Source organism: Rhinoderma darwinii, chromosome 2, assembly GCF_050947455.1.
Source record: "Rhinoderma darwinii isolate aRhiDar2 chromosome 2, aRhiDar2.hap1, whole genome shotgun sequence".
In the NCBI taxonomy this organism is placed as follows: Eukaryota; Metazoa; Chordata; class Amphibia; order Anura; family Rhinodermatidae; genus Rhinoderma; species Rhinoderma darwinii.
The window spans coordinates 280,180,543-280,200,228 of NC_134688.1; the positions used below are offsets into that span (position 1 = coordinate 280,180,543).

The 19,686-nt window shown below is 38.4% G+C and overlaps 1 protein-coding gene across 6 annotated transcripts in view; it reads left to right on the forward strand.

Moving 5' to 3' along the window:
- Nucleotides 1-19,686, forward strand: part of PTPRU (protein tyrosine phosphatase receptor type U) — a 142,204-nt gene that overhangs the window by 101,874 nt on the left and 20,644 nt on the right. For 2 of the 6 annotated variants that reach the window (XM_075853332.1, XM_075853336.1), the window contains 7 exons: nt 245-314; nt 397-485; nt 8,759-8,776; nt 9,573-9,609; nt 16,856-16,953; nt 19,320-19,436; nt 19,530-19,684. In XM_075853332.1, coding sequence (XP_075709447.1) covers nt 245-314; nt 397-485; nt 8,759-8,776; nt 9,573-9,609; nt 16,856-16,953; nt 19,320-19,436; nt 19,530-19,684 — 584 coding nt within the window. The remainder of the gene's footprint in view (nt 1-244; nt 315-396; nt 486-8,758; nt 8,777-9,572; nt 9,610-16,855; nt 16,954-19,319; nt 19,437-19,529; nt 19,685-19,686) is intronic. The other 4 variants (XM_075853335.1, XM_075853337.1, XM_075853333.1 and 1 more) reach the window with 3 other exon arrangements.

Here is a 19,686-nt window from a genome sequence, read left to right on the forward strand (position 1 = left end):
ACAGCATGGGAAGACCTGCTTTTGTTATATTATGCACAGTAGAATGCGCCTTGTACATTTGTGCATGTAATAAGTAAATCATTCTGATTCTGAATAGCCTTAAAATGTGTATACAGTGAATTTTTTTGTTTCTTATGTTTTTAAAATTAAATTCACAATGATATCATCTAAATAAGTGTGTGTGTGAGACACAGCTTTGTTCTCCAGTCAACTTTGACTTCAAACTATGTTCTTTTTACGTCAGAGTTTCTTTGATTGGGATGTATCTAAGAAGAAGGACAAAAGCAAAGGAAGACAAGAGCCACCACCAAACTGTAAGTGACACTTTGGGAGCTCTTTTATGTAATACACAGCATGTACAAATGAGATACAATAATTTTGTTACATATACTAAAGTTTTACTTTCAGATGAGCGGCACCGTGTTCGACTCCACCCTCTACAGGCAGAATGCAGTTCAGAAGAAATCAATGCCAACTACATTGATGTGAGTATAAGACATACATGATGTATCCAGTGTGTAAACATACCAAATTGAGACGCTTAGAAATCAGTACAGTATGCATATTATATTTAATATGTGCAATATACTGTTGATATTTAAATGTATTGTTCTATACTTTGAGCTATATGTTTAATATGTGCTAGCTTATATCTAATAAATGCCTCCACAGTAGATTTTAATGTATGTGTGTGACCAAGACACTAAGCACCAGTAATCATGGCTTTGGATAGCGACCAAAATGATCGCCAATGCACCTTAGAATTTTCAAGGGGTGAAAAGAATTTACAGTCTTGTCAACATTTTCAACCCCCCACCACTTTTCCGCAGCTGTAACTTTAAGAAAAATAAATACATTCCATATGCAGGGTATTGCATATGTGCCGCAAGCAAAGCATGTCTGTTAGACCCACCTGCCACCGCTGCCCGCCAGAGAGGAACAGGAGTCCGGTAAGGCTATAGAGACCTTTGCACAAAGGAGAAATTTGCTCGGCCAGTGGCAGCACATAACAAATAAGGCTGCGTTCACATCTGCGTCAAGGCTCTGTTCCCACGTTCCATCTGAGCTTATTGATTCCGGTATTGATTCTGTCAAAATGACAGAACCCTTGCACAACTGAGACAAACAGAAACCATTGGCACCGGATCCGTTACCATTGAAACCTATGGTTTCAGTTCGTTTCAGTCAGTGCTCTATTCTGACGGAAAATTCAGATGGTAAGTCAGAATAGAGCCCTAACGGATATGTGAACAAAGCCGTATACACTTGCTATACAAGCCTTGCAGCAGCTGTCAGCAGCTCTAGCCATCGGTTCCCTGCTTTGTAACAGGAGAGGAAAATTTTCTTGACTCACTGGTCATAAAGGGCAGGAGCCGTCAGAGCTGTTGGAAAGATCTGCTGCCCACTGCTGCAACGTTTGCACCGCAAGTGTAAAAGATGGTATGTGTTCAACATCAGCAGCACAGACTAGGGGACGCAGTGAGCAGGAGCCTCAATTTTTAACACTGATCTTTAATGCAGCTGCCTAGTGTTACCAGTTCTCTGTAGTACTGCTGGTAACAAATCAGGACACAGGGAGGCCATCTCTGTGTCTAAGGCGTCTGCAACAGCCGCCGACGTCCCGTGTGTCCAAAGGGCTGATAGGAAATAAAAGCAGAGGCATATTGCCTGTGTGTCCTAGGACTAACTCCGGCCTCTTGCCACTGTAATATCAAAAAGTCTGGGGTAGTGTGTTGGTGTGATTGTATATGTAGTGCGTAGTCCATAAAAAGCACCATAAATGTCCCAACATTACGAGCAGAATGGCACTGTAAAAGTGCAAGCAGTGCCAACAACATATACAATGCCAACATAAATAGCACTAAGGGCTTATTTAGACGAACTTAAATGTAGTCCATGAGATGCCTGTTTTTTTAACGGTCGTCACACGACTTCATATATTATAATGGGGCTGTTCACACGGCCTTTGTTTTAATGGACAGTGAAAAGCCAGTGAAAAAATAGAACATTGTTGTTATTAAAAGTTATTTGGGCAGTGTTGACAAACTTTAGAAACATGTTTAATGCAACAGGTTGTTAATAGCTATTAGGTTATACCTAAAGAGCACTTCCTCTAACATAACAAAAATCTACAGTAAATTGGTGACAACCAACAAATCTCCCACAGGGATAGTCAGCCAGCCTTCCCAGCCAGCAGCATCTCTACCAAGTTATGCAGCGATACAAGAGCAGGGCATATATTACTTCATAATTAGGCAGATTTACCATTTAAAGGACTAGGAAAACTAGAAGACCATTCTTGTGAGAGCTGTAATGTTAATTATTCTTCGTGTCATTAACTGGTTTTCTAGAAGCAAATCTAAATCTGCCCATTTATATTAGATTAAAGTTGTTTTTTTGGTAATATATTAATGGCCTATCCAGCTCTAATGTTTATCCAGGCACAATGGCTCGTCCATACATGCGGCTGTCCCTGATAATGCACTTTAGCCCCTTTTCACTTTAATATGGCTCAGCTGCAATACTGATGTGCCCCGGTAGTCACTGGAGTACCGATTGGCCACGGTGGTCCTTGGAGTTTGTTGATTCGACTCACAATGATCACACATTGATTCATATGAATTAATGTATATTCACGGAAAACCCCTGTGATGTTGGTGGATCCTGCCAACAATCTAATGTATATGGAGAAATAATGATACGCTCCTAATGAGAGACATAGAGGAAAAGAGGATCGGACTTTGCTAAAGGTGTCTGGCACCAACTTGTCTCGCTCTTCCCACTACAATAAACATGCATGTGCATGTTTATGGGGAGGTTGGAACTGGTAGCTGTCTGATGTTTGTAGCTGAATAGAATTGTTTACAACTTGACAAAAAAAAGGATAATATAGTAAATTTACATTTAGGGCCTGTTCACACGGAGTATTTTGACGAGCTTTTTGGAGCGGAAACCGCTCCGCAAAACTTGTCAAAAACTGGCCAAAAATACCTCCCATTGATTTCAATGGGAGGCGGGGGCGGTTTTCTCCCGCGAGCGGTAAAACCGCCTCACGGGAGAAAGAAGGGACATGCCCTATCTACGCGTGTTTGCGCCTCTGACCTCCCATTGACATCAATGGGAGGCAGAGAGCGCGTATTTCGCTGAGTTTTTTGCCCGTATAACTCAATAGCCGCGGGCGAAAATCGCGGCAAACGCCGTGCAGGAAGGGCAAAATCTGTCTAAAAATCCCAAACGGAATTTTGAGGCAGAATTTTTCTCCTGCAAAAAAACTCTGTGTGAACACAGCCTTACTGGCATGTTTTACTTATTTAAGAAAGAATGGTCTAGGGAGGTTTTAAAGGTATTTCTGATTGTGAGGGCAACATAGAATGTTTGGTATATGGGAAGGTGGGCAAAGGAAACGTTAAAATGTGCCCTCTAAATTATGAATTGGAATTGAGTCATTTTGGCTTTGCACGGCAATGCCTCAAATGATACCAACAAACGCTTTCAACAAGACAGTAATTATATTTGTCATGTCAACATATATATATATATATATATATATATATGTGTGTGTGTGTATATATTATTCCTTCTCAATGAATTAAAACATCATCTAAAAGTTAATTTATTTCAGTAATTCAATTCAAAAAGTGAAACTCCGATATTATATAGATTCATCACACACAGAGTCATCTATTTCCAGCATCTTTTTTTTTTTTTTAATTTTGATGATTATGGCTAACCGTTAATGAAAACCGAAATGCGGCATGGCATTGTGGCGGTCAGCCTGTGGCACTGCTGAGGTGTTATGGAAGCCCAGGTTGCTTTGATAGCGGCCTTCAGCTCATCTGCATTGTTGGGTCTGGTGTCTCATCTTCCTCTTTACAATACCCCAAAGATTCTCTATGGGGATTAGGGCAGGCGAGTTTGCTGGCCAATCAAGGTATTGGTACTTTAAATTGGTAAGTAAATTTTGCTTTTCATTGGGAAATCAAGGTCCCAGAGTCTGGTGGAAGAGTGGAGAGGCGTCAATCCAAGTTGCTTGCAGTCCAGTGTGACGTTTCCACAGCCAGTGATGGTTTGGGGCCCATTTCATCTGCTGGTGTTGGTCCACTGTGTTATATCAAGTCCAGAGTCAACGCAGCATCTACCAGGATATTTTAGAGCAATTCATGATTCTCTCGGCTTACAAGCTTTATGGAGATATGATTTCATTTTCCAGCAGGACTTGGCACCTGCCCACGCCGCATTGATACAGTAATTCATGCAGAGACGGAGCCCCGACCAAGTATTGAGTGTATATACTGTACATACTTTTCAGTATTAAAAATCATTTTTGAAATTGGGCTTATATAATATTCTAATTTTCTGAGACACAAAAATTTTGGGTTTTCATTAACTGTTAGCCATAATCATCAAAATTTAAAAAAAAAAAAATGCTGGAAATAGATGACTCTGTGCGTGATGAATCTATATAATATGAGTTTCACTTTTTGAATTGAAATACTGAAATATATTAACTTTTTGATGATATTCTAATTCATTGAGAAGGACTAGTATGTATGTATGTATGTATGTATGCATGTGTGTGTATATATATAAGTCATGAGTGTTGTTTAACACATTCTTGGTATTTTATTACATCACTGTATATCGACGTGTTTAAAGAGGTTCTGTCACCACATTATAAGTGGCCTATATTGTACATGATGTGATCGGCGCTGTCATGTAGATTACAGCAGTGTTTTTTTATTTAGAAAAACAATCATTTTTGACGGCGTTATGACCTATTTTAGCTTTATGCTAATGAGTTTCTCAATGGACAACTGGGCGTCTTTTACTATGTGACCAAGTGGGCGTTGTACAGAGGAGTGTATGACCCTGACCAATCAGCGTCATGCACTTCTCTCCATTCATTTACACTGCAAATAGCGATATAGCTATATCGCTATGTGCAGTCACATAAACACACTATAACGCTACTCATGTGTCATGACAATGAATATACATTACCTCCAGCCAGGACGTGATGTGTATTCATTCTCCTGACCACTTCTGTAGTGATATAACTATATCGCTATCTGCAGAGTAAATGAATGGGGAGAAGTGTATGACGCTGATTGGTCACTGATTGGTCAGCGTCATACACTTCTCTGTACAACGTCCACTTGGTCATATAGTAAAACACGCCCAGTTGTCCATTGAGAAACTCATTAGCATAAAGCTAATATAGGTCATAACGCCGTCAAAAATGATCGTTTTTCTAAATAAAAAACGCTGCTGTAATCTGCATTACAGCGCCGATCACATCATGTACAAGATAGGCCACTTATAATGTGGTGACAGAGCCTCTTTAAAGACCTGCAGATTTTAACAATACTGGTGATTACATATTTATGTTATTAATATAGGTAATTATGTGCTTGCAAAATTGATGTTGGACAATTCTCCCTATGTGCACATTTTAAAACACTTAGCCATGTCTAATAAGTCTTTATGCTTGTACTCTGGGCCTTTTGGGCCAAAGGGCACCGTGGCTCTTTATGACACTTTCACCGTACAATAAACATTGATGTTTGCCAAAGTACAATAGTTGCAGCTGCTTTGTTAGCGTTGTCTGCCAGGACATTTAATTGAGAGTTTATTTTACATTCTTTGTGACAATTTTGAATCCTGTACCTTGAGCGCAGATGTAATGTAGTTTAAATGTTTTTTAATATACCTTCATCTAAGCCAAAATGGCATCATGTATAACAATTGCAAAAAGCCAAAGTGGACTGGGTTGTGTATTAAATGGAATGAATGTTGTTGTTTTGTTTTGTTTTCTTGTACATAATAATATCTGTTCTTTCCAAAATGTGTGATGAAAAAAATGTTAGCTAATTAAACTCATAAAACTAAAGCTGAACTTTTCACTGGAGTGTCTGATTTCAGTCCCATTGTTTAGTAAAGTAAATCACATTTTATATATTCTCTGACCTGGGTTCCAAATGTTAGATTGTACGTTTTATTGCTATTCCATAGCGACTAAAACACTCTGTGGGTGCTGCCTCTGTAAAAAGGCTGGAATTACACAAGCAGTTTCTAGTGCAACATGGAGTAGTCACGAAAGTGAGAATTTTCTTAAAATTTTCTTTTTTGGATCCATCCCGTCTTTGGCTAATTACGCAGCATCAAAAGCTACATGTGTGATTCTAGCTTTATACAGAAATAAACAGAAACATGTTTTAGTACAGGTAAAAAATGAATAAACTAAGAGTTACAGTCTAGTGTTTATAAAGAATCCTCATATAAATGTTTATTCTTCTCCGCTAATTTCGGAAAGGAGCTGTCACAGCGATCTGCTGATCCATTACTATATTGGTTGTCACCTGTGAATTAGTTTTTCAGCAAGTGACAACAAACTAACATTGTTATCGATAGGACATGCTCAGAAAAAGAGAGTTGATTATCAGTTGCTGAAAGATTAATCCAAAGGGGACTAATATGGTGACAGATCCTATTGCCACTTTTCCAAACATGGCACTTGCAAGATACACGTCATTATGTATATTGACCAGTTTCCGCACCTTGCCGTAATAGTATGTTGTGGGCCTTAGATTCACTGAAGCACTAAGGCTGTTAGGTATTTCAGGTATGATTATGTCCAGAAGATCATACAGGCATTCCACTATGCCCGCACGATCACCGGCGGGAGGATGACTGTAATACATTCCCACTGTAACACACTCCCGACGCAACTGCTGGCAACGGAGAAAACTCAAATCCTGACCGTTAACTTGTTCAATACTTCTGAATGTCAGTGACATGATTGCTGGGGCTGAAGTCACTGTGAAGCCTAAGACCTGACAAATATACGCATGGCTGTCTCTTGTAAAGGCCTGTTAGGGCAAAAGAGTGGTATGCCCTAACAGGTGCCTGTACACATTTCTGTGCACAGGCACAATATTGTAAGTAAAAAATCAAGGTAAAGTCAAGGTCTTTATGTGGGTCCAAAAAAGTAAAGATAAATAAATACAGTATTGTGAAAAAAAGAAAAGTTGACACAAAGATGACAAAAAACACAGTTTCTTGAAATAAAATATATTGGGGAAGATTTATTATTGGTGTTGCACCAGAATTCTGGCGTAAGTTGCAACTTCCTTTTGGCGCAAATCATTTTAGACAAATTTATCAATGAAATGCGGCAAAAAGAGCAGACGTTTGCAACTCACCCAACCAGGGGGCATAGCTTAGCGAGGAAAAGGTTGCGGCTTAAGATGTGGAAAATTGTGCCAATTTTAGCGCCAAAATAAAGAGAACTAAAAGAAGTCAGCCAAGAGGTGGTATAAAGTTAAATGGAAGTGTCTGAAGGTGCGCCAAATTTATCATCCAGCATGAGCCACTGTTATAAATTTATTGCATTATAAGCTGTCTGAATTTAAAACCGTATTAGTAAATCTGCCCCATTGTATTTAATAAAACCTATATAGAGTAATTTAAACCCCACATATTTGGTATCTTCATTGGCATAACAGCATGTACTATATATATATATATATATATATATATGTATATATATTATGGTGATCATCGTACTGTAAAAAAATATTTATCAACTTGCGTTTACTGCATTAGGTCCCACCACAACTTGCAATGCCCATAGTTATGGGCATGCAGAGGTTATGAGAAGGGAGTGATTAGCAAATGATCCTGGGTAAATTTGTTTTAACTTGAATACCAGCAGTTTTCTGCTGTCAGGTCCCTGGTCCAACACAACAAGTTGTACTGACCGCCTGCAAATGCATAATGCTATATGTGTGTGGCACCTTCCTAAAACAGTTTGCCAAATTTACTATGCAAAGCTCGCAAACATGGTCTACTAGTAGTTTTGTAAAGGAAAAGCCAGGCGTGATTAAGGCTCACATGTAGGTCCGAAGCATCACACACCACACTGTTGGGTAAATAAATGACACAGGTATTGGGGAATATATGCAACATAAGGCATTCAGAATATAACCATATATTCCAAAAATTCTTACAATGTTTAGGCTTCACATTTTTGGGAAAAAGGTGTGATTGACTATCAGTGATGTCAGAGTGCTTCTTTGTAGCCACGTGGTATTTAGTCTAGTTTTAGACTAGGCCTTTCTGGTTTCTATTTACTGTATCGTTAACTGGTGATTAGGATTTACCCACTAGAGACATTCGTGGCATATTGATTGGATAGGTCTTAAATGTCGGATGAATTGGTGTTGACTGCAGCATTGATCCTAAGATTGTAGGTTTCTGGTTCCACTCCATTATAATGAATGAAAAAAATGGAAACAGCCGATCATGCCACCGAGTAGGCTCCCTGCTGATCAGACATGTATAGCATAGCCAATTGATTCAAAGCCATATATGTCGCTAGTGGGAAAACTCCTTTAAAGTCTTAGTAGTACTTTGCTGCTTGTCTTTTTGTTTCTGCTAATACATCTTTATCCTTTCTTTTTCTCTGCTGCCTTTTCTCTATCTACTGCATTTCGTTTCTTATCCAATCTCTTACATTACTGGTCTCATACTGATATGTTCCAACCACATGTAACTTATTTTTGTTCTCCCGGTCAATCTTTCCAATTCTCCCTACTTTTCTCACTAAAATACTTATGTTTATTTCTGCTCTCCTTCCAATCTCCCCAATCTTTTTCCCTTCATTTATCCCTTTGTTTCTTGTTTCCTCTTTCCACTTTTCCTTCCTTGACATCTGTGCCCCTTTTCACTGTCTTTCTGTCTTTGGGATCACCGGTAGATCCGGATAAACAGAGAAGTGAGTATCAAGCTTGTGATCCTAATTTCCATCTCCCGTAACCAGGTGCTTTATTGCCCTAGGTTAAACAGTAGAGGATAAAAACTTATATTTGCCAGTTAGCATCTTCTCTTTCCAGAAATGTATACCTTCTAATATGATTTAATTATAAGCAGCTTCCCAAAAATCTTGGAACTTCTCAGCCTATTTTCTTCTTTGGTCACCTTCTGTCTTTATACCTTGCCTTATTCCTTTCTTATGGGCCACTGTATATTATGTTCCTCATGCATCCTTATCCTTACCCCTTCTTCCATACCAGTTTCCCCTCTTTTCCTTCTGATCTTGCTCTATACATCATATTTAGTCATCCTTCCATGAAAATACATGTTTCTGCTGAAGGCTGGTAATCTGGCTAAGATTACAAATTCATGTGCCTTCAAGTAGGTTTAAATCTCCTACTTACACCATTGCTTTTAATTTAGCTTAATAATATTAGATTTTTCAGTTACTGCCTTGAAACTCAAGGAGCTCCTCTTGAGAAAATTTCTCTCGGGAATGGTTCCCAACCCGCTTTTCATTTCACTCATAATTTCCTCACTTCTTACACTATTTTCTTTAGTCTCGTTTCTGGAATGTGTTATGTCCTTTTGAAGGTTGATGATTTAAGGGTTAATTGATGCACTCATCATTTGTCTGTCTTCCCTAATCCTTTGTCCCTTCTCCTCTGTGGATTACAGTGCTTGTCAAAATGCATGATGGGATTGTTAAACATGGGATATAGCTAACAATATGTTTACATTTTTATTTTTATTTGTAGGGTTATCATAGATCGAACCACTTCATTGCTACACAAGGTGAGCTGGTCACTGACAACAGCACAATATCACTTGTTCTCATTTACCCTGTCATTTACTCAGAGAAAATAAAAAAAATGAAAGATTCCTCAGTAAGGCTAGGTTCACGCCTTGTTTTTTGCCTTTTATTTAATCCAAACTGTACAACTACGGCATAAAATTATATTATTCGTTTTTTCAGTCAGCTTTTTTGGATTGCCTGAATTTACAGGACTTTTGGTCCGCAAAACAACAACTACTGAATTAATCTAAATGCTACATAGAAATACTCATAGAAATTATTAGGATCCTTCAGGGTCCGACTGACAAACCAGTGTATCAGAGGATCATCTGACACATGAATGAAAACCAGAGATCCAGCATAAGGCCTCATGCACAGGGCCGTGCCCGTAAACACAGCCCGCGATTGCGGGCACGGTCGGCCACTGACGCCCGCGGGGCGCGCTCCGCATTTTCGTGCCGTGCTCCCATAGAAAGAATAGGAGCACGGCCCGCAAAATCCGAAAAGTAGGACATTCTCCATATGTCCCGGCATGGTTCTACGGCACGGACACCTTTTCGTAGCGCTGCGGAAAGGTGTCCACGGCCCATAGAACCGGGCGGGTCCGTAATTGCCACTAGGGTCTATTTCTAATGGAATTATTCACAAATATCCTATTTAACATTATTGATGAAATGTCCTGTGTGTGCAATGATAACAACCAATTAAATAAAAAGGGGCTGTGTACATGGTTTGTTTAGATGGAGGGTGGAAATCCTTTTCTCTAGTGGACCCAAGGAACCCAAGTGTGACCTTGGAACCATTTCATTTGTTTGTTTTTTTTTGTTTTGTTTTTTTTAAAACTAAAGACAAGCATTATTTTGAGAGGTACAAAAGAAATTTCAGTGTTGCACATCCTTACTATGTTTAGAGTTGAAAAAGTGTTGTCAATTCAGCCTTTGTTCAGTTTAATGTTAACCCCTTAATGCAACAAACCTAACTATACGTCATGGATTGCCTTAACATTGAGGCACCATGACGTACAGTTATGTCATCGTGAATCGTAGCTTTGCCCATACGATCACCGCAGAAGACTGGCAGTGATTGACAGCAGGATTTCCACTGTATCGCTGAGATAAGAGCAACCACTGATCCCAGCCGTGTAACCCCTTAGATCCCACCTTCAATAGTGACTGCAACATCTAAGGTGTTTGATAGAGAAAGGGGGCTCCCTCTTTGAGTCACCGGTGCCCCGCAATGCAATCTTGATGCGACGGGTTACCATTGCAGCCGGGACCCCGGGATGGCCATAAGCAACTGCCTATGAGGCCATGAAATAAAGATACTTTTGAGATTGCCATATTTGTACCATACTGTAGGATAAAGTTAACTTGTTATTTTTACTGCACAGTTAACAGAGGGGACAAGAAATGCAAAAAACAATGGTGGAATTGCAGGTTTTATTTCCAATCCACCAAAAAAAATATTAATAAAAGCTAAACAATAAATTAAATATACCCCCCAAGTGGTGCCATAAAAATACAACCGGTCTCGCAGAGAGCAAGCCCTCATGCAGCTACATCGACCATAAACAAAAAAAGTTATGACTCTTCTAATGCAATGAAAAAATGAAAAACAATGCTTGTTTCTTAAGGCCCAAAATAGGCTGGCCCTTAAAGGGGTTTTCCAACATCGTTTTTGTAATTTTATATACCTTAATATCTGTTACCTATGTTCAGACTATGTTCCCCACTTGTTTTTAAGGCTCATTTCCTTCATTATATGCTCCCTGCGTGTATTATTCAGTTTGTTTACCTCGCTCTTTTGTTGTGAACGTCTGTTTCCCATTATTCCAAGCGATTCTCGCAAAATTTCTCCTTCATCTATCTCGGAATCGGAAGGCGGAGTAAGAGTAGATTCTAACACCCCTTAGCAGTGAGTACACTCACGTCATTTATGACATAACTGTACATTCTGATAGCCGGAAACAGGAAGTTACAGCATGCACGTGGCTGTAAAGGAAGTTCGGATTTTGGGTTAGCGAGGCGTCACGTAACCAAAGAAGAAATATACCACTATGAACATTGACGAAACACAAGTACATTGAAAAAATATTTGGTTGTACATGTTTAGTTATGCAGAAGAGGATTTATTGGTTCTGGAAAACCCCTTTAAGGTTAATAGTATGTAGAGAAGGTGGAAATCTAGCCAAAAATCATCATTTGACGTGCCATATATATATGTCAGAAAACCTTATGGGTAGAGCCCAGGTTTTCCAAACAAAATCTCTGAGTAATAGTGAAGGAATTTGAGTACTCTATAATTGTGTAGATCATTGCGGTTCGGAGCACCATCACATTAATCTCCCTATTACATATTAGATGATGTTTGGGGGGATTACCCCTTCAATATTATCATCCAGGATCTGTTTAAACTAATCCATTATTATTTTTCCACATGCAGTCACCAATCTTGCAGGTTATAAATATGTTTTAATAAACAATTTAACCCTTTCCCGCACCTTGACGTTACTGTCAGTTAGCACACCTTGACGTGCAGTTACGTTCAGAGTTTAACAGTTAACCACTGCGTGGCGCTGCACCGCAGCGGCGGTTATCTGTGCAGGGTGTCTGCCCTGCTCTCCCTGTTGCCGATCAGCAGCCCATTGTCGCTGATTGTGGCGACCGATTCCGATCGCCACATTTAGAGGGTTTGTACCACATCGGCAGCCCCCACATTTCGATTTCAGGGGCATGGCAACTGGAGGCCGAACAATGGCCTTCGGGTGTGCCATGTACGGAAGCCTATCAGGTCCAGCCTCCGGCTGGTCCTCATAGGCTTCCTATGACGTCACTGTCGGTGTCACACTGACAGTTAGAATATATTACACTACACAGGTAGTGTAATGTATTCTAGCAGCAATCAGAGCTGCAAGTTTTCAAGTCCCCTAGTGGGACAAAAAATAAAAGTTTAAAAAAGTTAATAAAAATATTTTAAAAAAGTGTAAAAATAAAAGTTATAAGTTACAAAAACAAAAAAATGCTTCTTTTCCTATAATAAGACTTTTATTAAAGGAAAAGAATTAAAACGTTAAAAAAGTATACAAGTTTGGTATCACCGCATTCATAACGACCCAAACTATAAAACTATAATATTATTTTTCCCACACGGTGAACAGCGCAAAAAAAAAAAAGTAAAAATCAATGCTAGAATACCTATTTTTTTGGTCACCACCCCTCCCAAAATATAGAATATAAGTGATCAAAAAGTTGCATGTACCCGAAAATAGTACCAATATAAACTACAACCCGTCCCGCAAAATACAAGCCCTTACACAGCTTTTTTGACTGAAAAATTAAAAAGTTATGGCTCTCAGAATATGGTGACACAAAAAATTAATAATTTTTATAAAAAAGTGATTTTATTGCGCTGCAAAACATAAAAATAAAATTATATACATATGGTATCATTGTAATCGTATCGACCTGCAGCATAAAGTAAAATTGTCATTTATATCCCACGGTGACCGCCGTAAAATAAAGAATTAAAAACATTGCAGAATTGATGGTTTTTGGTCACCTTGCTTGCCAAAAAATGGAATAAAAAGTGATCCAAAAGTGGCATGTATCCCAAATGGGTACCAATGAAAACTACAGATTGTCCCGCAATTTAAGGCCTCACACAGCTCCGTTAGAAAACATAGGAAAGTTCTGGCTCTCAGAATATAGCAATGCAAAAATGTGCAGAGCGTTCCAAAAGCAGATAAGATTGGGCGCCATTTATCAATGCGACACTGGGCACACATTTGCAGATTATTATTTATTTCCTGCATTATTATACCCTCTTATTATGCCCTGATGTACTTCGAACAGATTACATATGCCCCCACATTATAAACTGAAACACCAGTAAAACCTCAAATAGAACTATTACCAAGCAAAATCTGCGCTCCAAAAGCCAAGTGGCGCCCCCTCTCTTCTGAGCCCTAGCGTGTCCAAACAGCAGTTTACGTCCACATATATGGGATTGCCATACCTGGGAGAACCCGCTTAACATTTTATGAGGTATTTGTCTTCAACCTGGGCACAACATATTGTGCACTAAAATAGCATATCAGTGGAAAATGATCATTTTCACTTTGCACCATCCGCTGCGCATTAACCCCTTCGCGCACCACAACTTAATAGCATGTCGTGGTGCGGGGGGGGGGGTGATGCATGGAGCGGTGCTGCGGGTGTCAGCTGTGTATTATAGCTGATACCCGGGACCAAAGGACACGAACAGCGATCGTAACTGCAACAGGAGCCTGTAAAAATGACAATATATTGCAATACATTAGTAATGATCTAATGATTGCTGGTTCAAGTCCCCTAGGGGGACTAATAAAATGTGTAAAAAAAAAACAGTTAATAAAGTTATTGTTAGTGAAAGAAATTAAATATCTAAAGTCCAAAAATAAAAAAATTCCAATTTTTCCTCTAAAGTAAAAAATAAAGAATTTAAAACTCCAAAATCGCTGTTTTTTGGTCACCTTTGCCCTAAAAAGAAGTAATAAAAAGTGATCAAAATGTTGTATGTACCAAAAAATGGCACCAATAAAAACTACATTCCCGCAAAAATTAAGCCCTCACACTGCTCAATCGACCAATTGAATAAAAAAAGTTATGGCTCTCGGAATGTGGTGAAACAAAACATTTTTTTTATTTAACAAATAGATTTTACTTTGTAAATGTAGTAAAATATTTTAAAAAACGATATAAATTTGGTATCACCGTAATCGTATTGAGTCGCAGAAAAAATTAAAGTTTTCGTTTTTCCGCACAGTGAATGACGTAAAAACAAAACCCCAAAAAACAATGGAGGAATCGCAGTTTTTTCCAATTTCAGCCTGCAAAGAAGATTTTTTTCAGTTTCTCAGTACATTATATGGTACTTTAAATGGTGTCAATTGAAACTACAACTCCTAACACAGAAAATAAGCCCTCACACCACTCTATTGACGAAAAAATAAAACGTTATGGCTCTTGGAAAGCGGGGAGGGAAAAACGAAAATAAAAAAGCAAAAAATGGATCAGTCCTGAAAGGGTTACTTCATTTCTAATGAAAAAGCATTTATGACCAAATGTGGGGTATTGCCGTACTCGGGAGAAGTTGCTTTACAAATGTTGAGGTGATTTTTCCTCCTTTATCCTTTGTGAAAATGAAAAAATTTAACATTTTTGTAGAAAAAATGTTGATATTCATTTTCACGGCCTAATTCTAATACATCCTTCAAAAGACCTGTGGGCTCTAAATGCTCACTATACCCCTAGATAGATTCCTTAAGGGGTGTAGTTTCCCAAATGGGGGTCACTTTTGGGGTGTTTCCACTGTTTCAGACTTTCAAGGGCTTTGCAAATAAGACATGACCCCTGAAAACCATTCCAGCTAAATTTGAGCTTCAAAAGCCAAATAGTGCTCCTTCCCTTCTAAGCCCTGGAGTGAGTCCAAACAACAGTTTATTATCACTTATGGGGTATTGTCGTAATCAAGAGAAATTACTTTACAAATGTTGGGGTTCTTTTTCCCCTTTATTCCTTGTAAAAATGTAAAACTTCTATGTTTTTTCAGAAAAAAAGATTTTAATTTTCACAGACCCCACAGACCTGTGGGGTCATGATGCTAACTATACCCCTAGATAAATTCCTTGAGGGCTGTAGTTTCCAAAACGGGGTCACTTTTGGTTTTTTTTCACTGTTTTGGCACCACAAGACCTCAAAATCCACTGTGCTCCTTTGCTTGTGAGGCCTGTGTTTCAGTCCATTAGGACACTAGAGCCACATGTGGGGTATTTCTAACAACTGCAGAATCTGGGCAATAAATATTGAGTTGCGTTTCTCTGGCAAAACGTTCTGCGTAGCAGAAAAAATTGTATGTATGTAGAACTGAACTAGTCCCTAAAAAATAGTGGACATAAGGTAAATGTTAACTGGTAACTATTTTGTGTGGTATTACTATTTGTTTTACAAGCAGATACATTAAAATTTAGAAAAATGCAAATTTTTGCAAATTTTCTAAAAATGTTGGTGTTTTTTACAAATAATTAATTTATCGACCAAATTATCCCACTAACATAGTACAATGTGTCACGAGAACACAATCTCAGAATCGCTTGGATAGGTAAAAGCATTCCAATGTTATTGCCACATAAAGTGACACGTCAGATTTGAAAAAATCTGCATCGTCCTCAAGGCCAAAACAGACTCAATCCTGAAGGGGTTAATTGCCGCATTAATATCTTTATATAGTTGCTGTCTCAGGACGCTGGGCACTAAGGACATTACACTAATAACACTCAAAAATTCCTGATTTAACAGGAGCAAATATGATCATTTGTATCTTTTTATTATAATTTGCAAACAAGTTTTTAAATATTGTAATGGAAAAGAATGATAAAAATGTGATCAGCCATATTTATTGGCCTCCGCCTCAACTTCGAGTATTATGTAAATAATATTTTCTAAGCTTCGTTTTGTGTTGTTTTTAATCCATGAAAAGTCTATGTTCTAGGTAATTCAGCAATTATTTTAAATTCTACCTTGTAGGTTGCTTACATGGTTGCTACAGGTTTGATCTAAGCATACAAAGTCCTACAAAATCATAGTTGTTTTTTTTTCCAGCACATATTAATGATATTTGCACCTACAGTATGTGCGTCTTCTTCATGTTTATATTGTTTATGCAAAATATGCTGTATGCAGTGATGTGGTTCTCTACCCCCATCCTCCTCCTGGTACCTCACTCACTCTTACAGGGTCCAGGAAGCTGAGATCTGCTGTTTTTAGGGGCTTGGCATAGAAGCTCTTTCATGTGACATGGAGTAAATAAATGTTTTTTCTTCCTGGATAACAATACCCTCCAGTAGCTCTGGAGGATCATAAATTATCTACTTTTAACTTCTTGACTTTGTAGAGGCCCCTTTTTGTTAACCATTAAAAAAACAAAAATTACCAGTGACTGCTTTGTTTCTAATAAGTCAGTTCTTCACGTACAGAGACAACTAGGCTAGCTCTCCCGTACAAGGACCCTGCATATAGCAGCATCAGTCTCAGCTTTCTGCGCATCTGAATATGACTTAAAAACATTTGTACGATGCTTCTTAACTACATTCAAGCTTGAGTTCTCAGTTTTTGATTGGCGTTAGGCTTTACAGAACACAACGGTAAAATGTAAATCGACATTTCTAGTAATGCATACGTTTTTGTCCCAATAACTGGCCCACTACAGGTCCAAAACAGGATATGATCTATGACTTCTGGAGGATGGTTTGGCAAGAACACTGCTCAAGTATAGTGATGATTACCAAACTAGTAGAAGTTGGAAGGGTAAGTGCTTTTATATGCTAGCCACGTGTGCTGGAATTATGTTGCATGTCTTTACCAGAATGATAGTAGACAGATTGGACACTTGGGTTGATCATCTGGATCGTTCCTGGCATGTTCATGGTCTATTAGTATGATTGGATAATGTACACATTATGGCGGTCTTAAATATAAAGTGTATAACCTCTATAGTCACCGGTGAGTGATCAAGCCACACACTAGTAGAGCAGAGTGTCTATTAACTTAGTTATATGACGACCACATGCATATAAATCTGACAGCATTCAAATTCCTTCCTAACCCACATCTTGTGACCAGTCAGTTGTCTATTAGGGCCCATACATGCATTATTTCAGCCAATAAGTTCTCTTTCTTTTAATTTATGCTGTCCATATTAGCTAGCAGAGAAAGGATTAAACCCTTTGATGGAAAAGCATATAGATCTGTGTTTAATCTTTTCCAGCTGAGTAGGGAGAATTTCAGAACATTGAATAAGCTCATTTCTCGAATGCATATTGTGTCTGCTCTGCAGCTATAGGGATATGTTATAAAAAATTTTTAAAAAAAATGCAGATTATGAATGGAGCGATACTATAGGCAAATAGAGAACAGCAAAACAGAGCAGATGTTTGGTAGTTCTAATGTATTTTTTTTCCTATGAATCCGGGTTGTGTCATAGATATGTGTGAAGTTGTCGGGAAAAACAGCAGTTATTGCTGTGTACTGGATTGTTCTCGGCTAATATGATTAGTATTGTCGCTGTGTTGCTCTGACTGGTAATTAAGAACAATGTTCCTAACATCAGATCATTTTTTAAATTGTGTTTTCCCGTAAATCTCCATTAACTGTAATGATTTTGTTTGGTCTCCGCTGGTCTAATTTTCCCTGCTCATTAGCGCTCTTCCTTCAGCACCCTACCATACAGTGCTGACGTGAACGCATTGTAATTAGTTTACTCTCTTTATCACTGTGTGTCTTGTATTGCATCCATCACACAGTCGTGGGATTAACACACTTCACAAAGTGCAGTCCCATTCTGGATGGTCACCATGTACCTACTAAGCATTTTTCTTATCCAATTTATCACCTTCCCAAAGAAAAATATTCTCAATTCTAGGTACATTATTTTCATTCTAACCACCCTGAAAAAGGCTAAAAATAGACATTTTGTCTATTATTCCCATCTATCTATCTGTCTATCTATCGCAGTATATTGAGATATATATATATATATATATATATATATATACACAGTATGTGTGTATATATATATATATATATATATATATATATATATACATACTAGTCCTTCTCAATGAATTAGAATATCATCAAAAAGTTAATTTATTTCAGTAATTCAATTCAAAAAGTGAAACTCATATTCTATAGATTCATTACACGCAGAGTGATCTATTTCCAGCAATTTTTTCTTTTAATGTTGATGATTATGGCTAACAGTTAATGAAAACCCAAAATTTAGTGTCTCAGAAAATGAGAATATTATATAAGCCCAATCTAAAAAATTATTTTTAATACCGAAATGTTGGCCTACTGAAAAGTATGTACAGTATATGCCCTCAATACTTAGTCGGGGCTCCTTTTGCATGATTTACTGCATCAATGCGGCGTGGCATGGAGGCGATCAGCCTGTGGCACTGCTGAGGTGTTATGGAAGCCCAGGTTGCTTTGATAGCGGCCTTCAGCTCGTCTGCATTGTTGGGTCTGGTGTCTCATCTTCCTCTTGACAATACCCCATGGATTCTCTATGGGGTTTAGGTCGGGCGAGTTTGCTGGCCAATCAAGCAGAGTGATACTGTGGTTATTAAACCAGGTATTGGAACTTTTGGCAGTGTGGGCAGGTGCCAAGTCCTGCTGGAAATGAAGCATGAAGTGCTCGAAAATTTCCTGGTAGACGGCTGCATTGACTCTGGACTTGATATAACACAGTGGACAAACATCAGCAGATGACATGGCCCCCAAACCATCACTGACTGTGGAAACTACACACTGGACCGCGAGCAACTTGGATTGATGCCTCTCCACTCTTCCTTCAGGAACCTTATTTCAAAATGAAATGCAAAATTTGCTTTCACCTGAAAACAGGACTTTGGACCACTGCGCAATTATATTATATTGTAAATTTTTTTTTTTTGTTGCATAGAAAAGGGTAATTGATGCATACTGTTGTCCCACTCTCACTGTTCCCTCAAATATTCAAACATAATATAGTATGGTAGTATGGGAAAAGCCACACTGCTGGAATCCTCTTTCCGTGATATGGGGAAGTTGGTTATTTTTCTTCATTTTTGGGACACTATATGCTCCATTACAGCATTTGCCTGAAGTTGATTTTATCACCCTCTGCACAGGTCAAATGTAGCAAGTACTGGCCAGATACTACAGAAACATATGGGGATATTCGCATCACCTTACTTAATACAGAAACCCTGGCAGAATATACAGTTAGGACACTTGCTATGGAGCGGGTAAGTGACAAAATTGCTTATGTGTGCCAAGTAGATTAAAAACGTCCTTATTTTTATTTAACTAAATTTAAAAAAAAAAACTTTTTTTTCTAGCGGGGTTACACTGCCAGACATGAAGTAAAGCAATTTCACTTCCTTTCATGGCCTGAACATGGAGTACCCTTCCATGCTACAGGACTGCTTGCTTTTATTCGTAGAGTTAAGTCTTCTACACCACCTGATGCTGGCCCTGTTGTAGTTCATTGCAGGT